We start from the raw sequence: 12,222 nt of genomic DNA, 5'->3' as shown, positions 1-12,222 counted from the left end.
GGGCAGTATTTAGCAACAGGGAGTAACTGTACCAATAATTGTGACTTTTAAAGACAAGCTAAGGCCTAGTACATACATGCATTTAACCATCCAAATGTTTTTTTTTCAATTGGTAATAAATGGTTTGATGGCTCAAAAATATTTCACACATTGTAATATATACATATTGTACAATATGTATCTGTTCTGTTTTTCCCAGACAAAAAGTATTTAGAATTCCAGTTAGATTTGGCTGATTGTTCACACACACATGCGTACTTCTTTAATGGGGGATCGCCCGTACATATACAATAACATATAAAAATTTCACTGTATTAGGCTGGTATTGAGCAGGGTCTGCTGGACCTAAAAGTTTACAGCAGATATAATGGATATATAGGTGGACATCATGCTAAGGTTCCATAATGTTTTCATGTATTATTTTATTTATTAATAAAATGTGTTTTAATATATGATTCCTGAATCTCTGACTGGTAACACTCCAAATATTACTATATATTGTCTTCTGGTGATGTAGCAAGTTAAACATGGCTTTAGAATAAAGAGTGTTTTTTAATTGAACATGAACTACATTTTTTATACCTTTAGTCTATTTCTGTGGTCCATAGAAAGCCTCTTGGCAATAATTCTGCACCCATTTCCTCTTTTGATCTGCTCATTGCTAAATTTGTTTGTCAGTATGTTTCCGACAGAACATCCTCAGGACACAGCAGAAACATAAATTCAGCATTTCTGTCAAACTGTAAATCTGATATAGCCTGGCATTAAATGTCCAACATACATGTGATTTGGTTGGGGTGAAACAAAATGAATAATTTAGAGCATGTTTTTAAAGAAGAATTCAGACAATTTTAAATACCTTGGTGTAGAAAATGTCTATTATACTTGCTAGTCTTCAAGATGTTCCTAAAGCTGCCCCACTCTCTGGAATAGTCTTCCTCGTCCTATTCGGCTTGCTCGTACTTTCTGCTCATTTAAAAGAGCTGTTAAAACCCATATTTTACAACTTTTCCACCCGTCTTCTTCTGTCTCTTAAACCCTCACTATTTCCCACCACTCCTATTGTGTGTTTCTTCCCCCATCTCCTAGATTGTAAGCTCTTCTGGGCAGGGTCCTCTCCTCCTCCTGTGTCACTCTCTCAATCTATCAGACAATTTCTACCTCTAATTAATGTAAATCCCCGTGTAATATGGTGGCGCTATATAAATACTGTTTAAAAATAATAATAATAATACTAGGCTTATGTTTAGACAATGCTGTATGGTTTTACTTGAAATTTGATTGCTTTACAACCTTTGCAGCTAGCGAAATTTCCAAATCAGGCTGAAAATAGTGACTACACTGGCTGCTGATAAAGTAAAGATAGGATAGGTCAGAGGTGTATAACTTACATTTGCAGACTTTTCTGATTAAATGGCACTATATTTTAATACCTAGAAGAGGGTGAGGTAGGTGTTTGGAAATCTCTGAGTTTATATAAAGATTTTGTACATTTCAATAAATTAAAGGGCTCTTGGATTCTTGGATAGTCATGATCTGTCCTGACAATACTGCACTGTATTAAAGTATTAGCACTGGGTAAGGACGGACTTCAGTCCACCAGATGATCAGATATTGTGTTTACAGGATTAAATGCCCCTAAGCTACAGACCCCATGGAGAATAATGCGATTGTATTGTCTGATCATCATAGGTGAACTGAAGCTGGTCTGACAGCTGTAATTCTTCATAATTCAGTAGACAATCATACATTACTCATTTGTGTGTCTGAGAGAATTATACAGATGTAAAAGAACATACATGAGATTTTAAATAAAGGGATTGCAATACCCATAGAGGATAATACGAAATTCTATAAACGTTTGGATAATAGACAGGTAATGTATGAAAATCAGCCAGACTTTTAACTGGCCAAAGAAAAAACAAAAACATAAAAATTAAACACAAACTTTATTGAACATCAATATCTAAAACTATACAAATACCCCAAATTCATAATCAAAGAACTCCATTAAAAAGTAGGACATCAAATAACAATATCCTGGAAAATAGTTGAAAGAAATACTCACAAGACCCCTTGAAGGCATGTTCAACACACATGAGCATTAATAGTCTGGGTGGACATATACTCAATCAAACCAAGAAATGTGAGAATAGTACAATTATTTAAATGTAAATGAAAACTAATGGTCCTGTGGCATAGGTTATGCTGTGAGAGCACCACGCACAGATTCTATTTGTTAGCAATGTTCTGCTTGCCTAGTTATCATTCATTACCTAGAAACATGGTGGTTTCACACTTGGCTCCTAATTTTTATTAAAAACATTTTCAGACTCTAAATTGTGTATATGTTATAGGGATATTTAATACATAAAGTAAAAGTTGTTGTTTATGTACAAAATTGTTTCTCTGGGATAACTGTGCTCTTACAAATTTCAATTTGGCTGCTACATAATGGTTATAACATTTTGTTCTTACAGTCTGACATCACCAAGCCCTGTACACAGCTCAAAATCAGAAGTCAATGGAGCTCATTATGAAGAAAAGGCTGAAATCACAATTATCCAATGCGAGGAGAATCTTTCTAAGAAAGGTGGGAATTATTCTATATAATGTTATACGTATGTACCCAGTTTCTTATTACAAAATAGATATGTTATTTTCCTTTATAAATATGACATATGCACAAATCTGTAAACTGCCCTAAATCTAGGCAAAGTCACTATTTTGCGTCGGTAAGTGATGGGTTGTCATACATTGTCTAGCAAAAGCAGGTAAGATGGATTATTGCAGAAGGGACTTCCACTATCCCTTTTTGCAATAACCTCCTGCCCGATCTTGTATTTTACAAAGTTTATTTCAAATTTAAGCGTTTATTAGTACTCAGAACTTGTAGATGGGCTCTTTTGGTATGTGGGTTCAAAACTGTCTGTTCTAGTAATAGTGCTAATATTGCAGCTCCAGTCCCTAACGCTATCACTTTATTACCTAACTCCCCTCCAATTTTTTTCCCATATATAGAGAAAAAGAAACATTTAGGCTTGCATATTGGTGTCAAATTAGTGATTGTTTGGACTGTAGTCTTCAAGTTGTTCCATAGACTTTTAATCGGGTTTAAGTCTGGGCTCTAACTAGGCCACAGAAGGATATTCACCTTTTTCTCTCCTTCAACCTTCTTTCCATTAACAACTTACTGAAGGATTTTACAGTATACTTTAATGTAGATATGGTGTTTTATGGTTGGTGTTCACCAGATGTACCATTGGTGTTGAGACCAGATAGTTCAATTTTGGTCTCATTTAACCATAACACCTTTTTCCACTTGCCCATTTTGGGGCATTTTAGCAATATAGTATTTCTTTAGGAATGGCTTTTTCCTTGCAACATTCCCATATAAATGCTATGACATATGCTAGTAGTATACAGTAGTAGTATGCTAGTACCATTTATTTACTGGTGATTTTTTTCATATCACCTGAAGATGTTGCAGGTAAGTTTATTTTATTGCAATAATTAACCTGCCTGTTTACATTATTACTTAGTTTCGTTCTCCTTTAGGTAAACATTGTAATTGTCTGGTCTGTGTTTTTGAATTGGTTACAGATGAATCATTTATGCATCCACCTGAATCCCAGCCTACTAACCCTGCCACATATCCAGACACATTATGGGAGGACCATCTCTTGGAGCAACAGGATTACTTAGAGAGGGAAATGGAGGAAGCCAAGAAAATGATATCTGGCCTGCAGGTATGCATCTAATGTCCTAAACAGCTTGTCTGCTGGTGTCTGCATTCTATCTGTTTAAGAAATCTGTAAAGCTACATACACACTTCCAATTATTATCGTTGGAAAACGAACGACGAACGTTCATGCACGATATAAATGAACGATCGTATAGCACCGATCCTGCACATAGAGTTAACGACACGATCGTTCGTAGATATTGTACACACAATAGATACGATCTTTTGAGCGATAGAGGAACTATGTGCACGACAGGAAAGTGAACGGACGTTCGTTCATCACGCATGCTCTGAACATGGACGATCAACGAACGACCGTACACACGAACGATGTTCAACGATCGTCGTCCAATCCGATCCGTCGGTCCGGTCGTTCGTTTCCAGCGACTTTCCTCGTTCGTCGGCGTCGTTGGTTACTTTTTTACGAACGATTTTTTGCCCAATCAATCGTTCGTCGTTCGATTGGAACGATAAAAATTGGAAGTGTGTACGCACCTTAAGTCATTTAGTGGTAGACCTAGTACAAGCAGATCTTGCACACAGTAGCAGTATCTATTGATCGGCACAAACACGGCACACACATAATATTCTACCCTGTCTGATTTTGGGGTGTGGATGGGGTGAATCATAGGACAGGTGGGATAGATTTGCTTAATACACACAACACAACTTGTGTACTTTTGCTCAGCTTTTACCAACACATGATAGCGGGCCTAAAATTCAGTTGTTTACAATTGGTTGGCTATTGAAGATTTACTTCAGATCCTATTAAATCTGCAAATAAAAACCTGCGGCTTCCACAGTATCACAATTAATCAATTACATAAATGACTTTGTCATTTGTATTATTAAAATATATTACTATGTACATATACTGTATGTAAAAAGAAGAGAAAATTTACATTTCACCAAAGCCAGATATTATACAATCTCAAAGAAGTTTAACTCGATGCATTTCGTAGACAGTAGGATCTACTTAATCGGGAGTACTTCAGCATTTGATATTGAATCAGTTTTCTCTATAATAAGTAACAAATAACAACATTATAACTAACCATTTTGTTACACACACAGATATTTACAAGATAGTTGCAACTCACATATATGTATCAGCTTAAGTTTACCACCAATTATTTTTGTCTTCTGTTGTCCATCCCATCCATCCTTCTAAAATGTTGGTTCAAATTTGCTATACCTCAGTATATGCAGAGCGGCAGGGGAAGAGAGTACACAGCCAAACCCCCGCTTTCTAGAGGGAGAATTTGAAGGTGGGAGAGGGAGTCCAGAAAAGAGAAGTACTCGCTCATTAACCTATAAAATTTTTAAAAGTACTTAATTAAAGATACACATTGGTGTCATGTAAGTGACTTTAAACATGTGGTATAAAACATAGAAGCCATTGTTACCACCCTAAAGAATGTTGTTGGTTTTATATCATTGCTGCAATTGTAGATCTCTTATCTATACTCCTGAGGAAGCAGACATTTTTGATCTGTAAAATGCATTGGGTCTTCTAATGAGACTCCATTCAATCATGTAACTCCATATTTATGGTTTTTATGATGATACATTTTTTTTAATAAAAAGTGAATAAAGCATTCCTTGCATTTTAGGACTGTGTTTTATCCACACTTTCATTGTGTCTGCTAAGAGCCATACCTAAGTCATTTCAGGAAAATATGACAGCATGTGACTAATCAACATCATATTAATAGCTGTAAGCTAAATTATTTTATCCTTGAAAAGGCATTCAGCTACTAAATGTTTGTAAGTTAATATAGCTTTTATCCATGGGAGAGCAGCTGAGACCTCATTCAGTGTAAAATGCAGCCGAGGGCCTCAAGGGAGTGAAAGGGGGCAGCATTTGATGCACAAACCACCAGTTTGACAAGACTGGACTAAAGGTTTAATTTATGTGTGAATGGTCACCCTAACTCCTATTTACAGGATCTTCATGTGAATATAGAAAAACAGAAAAAAGCAGTGTTAAATTATGTTTTAAAAAGCAGTAATATAGTACAGTGACAAATGCCATTAAATCAGTGTTGTTGCATGTTGTAGTGGATTTTGCTGTTTTGTAGTGTAGTTTTCAATGTTTTAGCCCTATGCTAAACAAAATACTGCTAGCAGATTTATAATTAGAGTATAGGTCAGTTTACAGTTAGTGCAGTTAGTTTGGAAATGTATGAAGTCTGATTTGTCATTGGAGCAATATGTGAGAAGAAATGCTCTTTTAGGGATACCAGTTTCTGTGATTCTTTTAATTGGGGATCTTCTGTCTATTCTTGTTCTGTCTTTAGGATAGGACATGGAGGAACAATATCGGCAATTTTGTCTTCCAGAGAACATTTTAAAATGAGCTTTTATTTACAGGCACATTGTTGCTTTGTTTAATTTGAATGAGGGAGAATTTTATCTGTACTTTTATAGCTGCCGGTAACAATATCCCAGCGTTATTATTTCCTTTGGTTACAGTATTGTGTTTCCTATTCAGGCATTGCTGTTACATGGATCACTTCCCGAAGACGAACAAGAGAGCTTATTCTCCTTGCGTGAAGACGGGGCGTGCCCAGAGGAACAACTGGTGAGTTTATATCTATCCTTACCATTCTGCTCGTATTCAGGCTTCTTTCCTCATTTCTGGATTTCAAACTTCTGGGCTTCTTTCTGTCTTCTTGCAGATCATCATCAAAAGTCGCCTTGACCTGAGTATGAGTGAGAACCAGGATCTAAAGGTGAGTTGTTACTACAATGCTAACAAAGATAGATGACGTTTACAGTTACATAGTGTGCCAAAGTGTAGTAATCACTGGCATCTAGTTAGCGAAAATATAAGGTAAAAGAAAGCACATCTCTTTTGCTAACTACCTGGTCAGTTTTATGGAGTTAAAGAGGTAGTAAACTGAAAATTGCCCAAAACAAAAAAGATTACACTTACCTTTAATCCCGCAGCGCAGTCTATCAGTTCGGAGGTGTCTTCCATCGGGTCCCGCGTTGTCCCAGTATCCGTCTCTAAGCTGGCCCACCAAGCGCCGCCATCTTCTCCTCTTCTTCTCGGTTCTTCTTCCTACGTCACTTGACCCAGGCGCGAGATCGGGTGACTTAGGTTGGAAAATACTTGCTGATCTCACTGTGCAAGCGTTTTCCCTTTTCACAAAAACACTCCTTCTGGGCATGCCCGAGATGCTTGGGCATGTGCAGAAGGAACATCCAAGAGCCTCTCAGGATGCGTTACGTAGGTGTCCTGGGAGGCTTTGCACTCCCATTCATTATCAATCATCTAGGGCAGGGGTAGGCAAACTCCAGCCTTTAGGCCAGATACGGCCTAGCCAGTAGTCCGTTCCGGCCTAAAGCCCCCCTGGTCTAATCTCCTGCGTATGCATTGCAGGGGAGAGGAATTTCCCTTCAGGGGCGTTCCTGGTGGGGGGCGGTGTCATCAGCGTGGGACTTGAGAGAGAGTCCGGCCTAGTGTGCCTTCTTGACCTCCTAAAATGGCCTAGTAGCCAAAAAAGTTTGCTGACACCTGGTCTAGGGGATCGAGAATTAGGGGGTAGTGCTGCACTCTTTTTTTTTTTTTTTTTTAAAAGGTGTTGCACTTTAAAAAAAAAAACAAACAGATTTTTTACTCTGCATAAAAGGGCTGTCTACTCTTTTACGTAAAGTGAAATTTAGAGTTGAGTTTAGATACGCTTTTACAAAAAACACCATGCAGAATCCATGCTTTTCAAACGGTTCTTCAAACTGCTTAAACTGCTTCTTAGCAGTATTTTTCTTTGTTTGTTTATTCAGTGTACTGTATTCATTTTCTATGGTTTGCAGCATGTGCTTTTCTCTGTAATTAATCTGTCATGACATATTAAGCCTTTGCCTGGCAGTCACTGCTAAGTGTACAATGTAATCAGATATGTTTGTTTTCACCAAATGTACAACATTTTTTGGAAGAGTACATTTTTTCCATTTATACATTTACATAATCAACCTAGGTAAATGTAAGGAAACTTGAGTGAACTTGTGCTTGCACATGCAGGTCAAACATACAGGCTTTATTATAATGCTGGACCCTGCAGCTTCTTATGATTGCTTTGCATTTGCTTCCCTGCTGTTTTGTACACCCAGGGAAGCAAATTAACCATTTAATTTATTTGACCAATTAATCCAGTACTACTAGCTATGGAAGAGCTTTGCCCTGCATTAACAAAGCAGAAGTTTCATTAAAACTTTTTGAAAAAAAATGATTATATGAAATATAGGACCACTTACTGAAATCAATGTACAGCTTAGACTTTCTAGACAGAAAATGTAAAAATGAAAGAATAAAGCAACATTAATGTGAATTGCAAATCAGCTTTAAAATTCACTGATCAGTATTTCTGTGTGTATGGGAGAGTTTAATAAGTTATGACATTTTTGCTGCCTTTGCAGAAAGAACTCCAGAACTGCAAACAAGAAAACCGGAACCTCCAAGCAATCAAGGTAATCTAAACATTGAGATATTTGTTTTTGGGCGTGTTACTTGCACATCTGATCATAGATTGGCTGGATTGTTCTACAGTCTTGTTTTTTAAAAGCTAGTTTGGGTTTTAGGATGTGGAACTAATTCTGCATATGTTGTATAGCAGTAAATTTGCAACAGCCTACAGACATTGGATGGTGGCCAGATTTGTAGACACATTTGTAGTCCATCATGATAAGATATCAGACAAACAGCAATTGAAAAGAAAAAATGGGTTTGGTAAACATCAGGAAACTCTAATTTTGGTGAATATTTTCCTAAAAAGGGTTTGTCTTTGTAAGGCTTTTGCTGTGATGATCATTTCCCAGCCTGGCCATAATGATGTCTTTGCTGCAAGAAATACCCAATGTCTGTAAGCATTGCAATATGTTCAAAATGCAGCTTTTGTTATGTAATGTTTAGTATCCATTTCTAATTTGTTTTTGTTTTTTAATAAAGAATAAGATTGTTTTAGTAGAAATATCACTGCATGTAGCATATGCCTTTACTGTTTTGGTATTGCTTCTGTTATCAAAGAAGGGTAAGAATGAGACACATATGTGTGTGATAAACAGCAATACAGATTCCTCCTACACCACTGACTCAACTTCACACCATAAAAATAAAATGAAATGCTGAGAAGTTCTTCAAGTCATCTGCAGTGTGCTATTTAAGTGTAATAAATATGCATGCACACGAATAGACTTGGGAACAGGTAGAGCTACGGAAAACTGATCATTCAGGGATGGTTTAACTAAATGGATGGAATCATTCCAGAGCTTCTTTTATCACTCTGGTGATTTAAACACCCAGGGCCACTCTGTTGATTGCTAGGCACTCATTACATTTTATGTTTTTTACATTATGCTTTTCTATTATGTAATGTAGAATATTAAAAGGGGCAAGAGATCCCACAAATTAATTACCGGATCATTAATGTGTGTGGACTGATCTTTTTAGACCTAGTTGGAAGGAAAATCTTATAATACCAACAAAACATATACAATCAAGGCTACAGGTTATGCTGTTCTAGTCCTGATCTGCCAAATTTTGACCAGAAAGTCAACTTCTGTTAACAATTATTTGCAATAACAACCAGCCACCAAATCAAGTAAACAGAAATATGATAAACTGATCCAAAAGCAAATTTTATGGAAGGAGAAAAACAACAGCATATACCACTTAAAAATTAATTTTTACTTTTGACTTGCTATATACTATATTTTAGAGGTAAAACAAATCTAGACAATTGTATTTTTTTATATGAATTTTATGTTCACCATTATATGTTCATATTGTTGTTTTCTTGTCTTTCCCAGGATGCCTTGCAACAGAGAATGACCCAGCAAGAAAGCTCTGTTCTTCAACTAAAGCAGGAGTTGTTGCGGGCAAACATGGACAAAGATGAACTCCATAACCAAAATGTAAGCTAAAAAGCATTCTTGTAACTTTTCATGAAAGGAAAGACTAACCTGTAAATAAAGTAATTTGTGTAACTGCATAGACCAGCAGTGCCCAACCTTTTTTCATCTAGAGGCCACTTGGGGCCACAATGCAAACATACTTTAAAGAATAGTTTTAATTTAAAATGAAAGTAAATTGAAATGTTTCAAGTTACCGTAACATACGTGCACCAAATAAAATAAATGGCAAACCAAGAATTTCTGCACTCACCATTTGATGCTCATTTTATTAATGAAAGATACAAAACTAAAGCTATCATACAGTGCTGGCCGGTCATATCATATGGTGAGCAATCTCCCCGCTAACCTTTCCTCTATCAAAGAGCATAAACTACACCATACAATGCATCCTGTCAATTATAGAGGTCCACTAACCTTCTTTGTAACCCAATAACTCTCCATTGGATACTCCAGAGAAATGCAAATCATGTGACAGGTAGCCAAGAGGTACATGTCCCACTGTCATGGAGCTAATGCTGAGCATGCTTAGGAAGCTCCCTCTCCTTGTAGCACAATCCTATAAAAAAAGATAGGAGATGTGCGTGCCCCATCCCATGTAAGACAACGAGCAGAGAGGGAGGAGGGGGCGAATCTGGCAACTCCACAGGCCTGCGGGTACATAGGTTGGGCACCCTTGGCATAGACAAACAGATCTCCTATTGAGAACGATGAGCGGTGTGAGATTTGCCTGGCCCTACTTCAATTGCCATGCCATTAGGATTCACAGTGATCTCCTTGAATTAACTGACTCACCAATGTGGAACACATGTTGATTGAATTTGATGTTGAATTTGGTCCTTTTTTGTTTGTTTTTCTTTTATGTTAATGTTTATGTAGCCCAGAAGTTAGGCTTGAATGTGTTGTATCACATTCACTGTTATTAGCAATGTATGAGCACTCTTTTTACATTTTTACTACTTTTTTTACAGTTGGATTTGCAAAGAAAAATAGAGGAAAGAAATCAATTAATTGGGGAATATAAGGTTAGTATATTTATGTATTTTATTTAATTGATGTGGCAGTAACATGGTAATAAAAAATATCTCTCACATTGAACCTCATTATTCTGCAGAAAGAAATCACACAAAAAGATTGGCTTATACAGCAGATGCAGGGGAAACTAGATGAGGCACACAGAAAACTCTCTGAAGCCAACTATCAAAAGGTATGTCAGTCTAACTGAACATTTCTAGCATTGGGAGATTTGGTTTACCAGACTAAAGGTCATGTCTATTCTTATATCTTACTGAATCTGTTAACTGAGTAACATTTCAGAAAGCATAGACAGATCTCACTTCTTAAACTATCCTTAGTTAAGTATTTAACTGTTTTGGTGAGCTTCAGGGGTGTAATTAGAATACATGGGCCCCTGCCACCTCCAGAAAAAGTTTGCCCTTTTCCCCTCTGTGGTGCCACCTGGCCTGGGGGGGGGGGGTCATCTTGCAGGGGTTATATATCAAGTACAGCCATCATTACCCCATTCTCACATGAAAAGTAGTATATTAAAAATATATGACCTCTTCCAGTGCTCTCCTCTTATGTGCAGCCCAATTATATTTTTTTGGAGGGAAATAAAATAACCAGAAAACATTGACACAAGCATATAAACTCCACACAGATGGAAATGGACTCATGCCATTAGTTCTGGAAGGCAGGAAGGTTGACACTTTATTTGATGTGCATATGTTAATTTTTTCCATTCCATCAAAACAGGGACAATTCTGTTTTCACCTTTATAAATCCAAACTTTAAAAAGCACAAGGTATATGAGACATTTAATAGTCCCAGGTTCTTCGTTTTCTGGGTAATTGATCCCTATTGTACATATGGCTGGAGTGCGTAGGCTGCTATAAACAAGAGAACACCAGATGGTGCATTCATAAACAGACGATTAATTATTCATACTTGTTTGTGTATTTCATAAAACTCATCACCAACGTATCTGCCCTTAAATGTTTGCCATCATTATAGGTATTCCAAATAACTCTTTAGATTTACAGTAATGATTTACAGAAATTATCTAAAAGAGTTTTCTAGTAACAAGTTATTGCCGGGAAATAAAAGTAAAAAATGCTTCATACAATATACATATTTTTGGAACTTGGATTGCCTCTAACAAACTGTTTCTTTTTTCATATTATTTTGTTCTTTCTTTGCTATCGTAAATGAGGCAATGAGCAGTGGAAGAATAAAAAACAAATTGCTCTTAAGACAGCTTGCAGATTGTACACAAGAGCCCCATTCACATTTATGGGCTTTAGATTCTATTGTTTTCAATCACCAGTGTAGCATGTTAGTAAAATATCCTACATGAGGCCATTTAGCTGTGGTTTCTTGTAAGTGTGTCTTCCATGTATAATACCCACTACAGTTCAGATGTACATGTTCTTTTACAGATCATGTTCTGTGACCTGCCATATTTTTTACTAAACACTAACAGCAGTGCACATAAAAGTCTAAGAAGTCTTTACAGGCTGCAATAATGCAAATAGCTAGTGCTAAAAGATTAGAAAACTGTATGT

The 12,222-nt window shown here is 36.7% G+C and overlaps 1 protein-coding gene across 4 annotated transcripts in view; it reads left to right on the top strand.

The window, feature by feature from the left end:
- The window catches only part of DIXDC1 (DIX domain containing 1), an 87,656-nt gene that overhangs the window by 60,565 nt on the left and 14,869 nt on the right, over nt 1-12,222 (top strand). For all 4 annotated transcript variants that reach the window (XM_072425641.1, XM_072425642.1, XM_072425640.1 and 1 more), the window contains 8 exons: nt 2,481-2,593; nt 3,604-3,749; nt 6,240-6,329; nt 6,427-6,480; nt 8,168-8,218; nt 9,557-9,661; nt 10,630-10,683; nt 10,773-10,865. In XM_072425641.1, the coding sequence (XP_072281742.1) occupies nt 2,481-2,593; nt 3,604-3,749; nt 6,240-6,329; nt 6,427-6,480; nt 8,168-8,218; nt 9,557-9,661; nt 10,630-10,683; nt 10,773-10,865 (706 nt within the window). The remainder of the gene's footprint in view (nt 1-2,480; nt 2,594-3,603; nt 3,750-6,239; nt 6,330-6,426; nt 6,481-8,167; nt 8,219-9,556; nt 9,662-10,629; nt 10,684-10,772; nt 10,866-12,222) is intronic.

Source organism: Pyxicephalus adspersus, chromosome 11, assembly GCF_032062135.1.
Source record: "Pyxicephalus adspersus chromosome 11, UCB_Pads_2.0, whole genome shotgun sequence".
Lineage (NCBI taxonomy): Eukaryota > Metazoa > Chordata > Amphibia > Anura > Pyxicephalidae > Pyxicephalus > Pyxicephalus adspersus.
The sequence above is the reverse complement of the archived record's forward strand: the minus strand, read 5'-3'. Positions and strand labels throughout refer to the sequence as shown.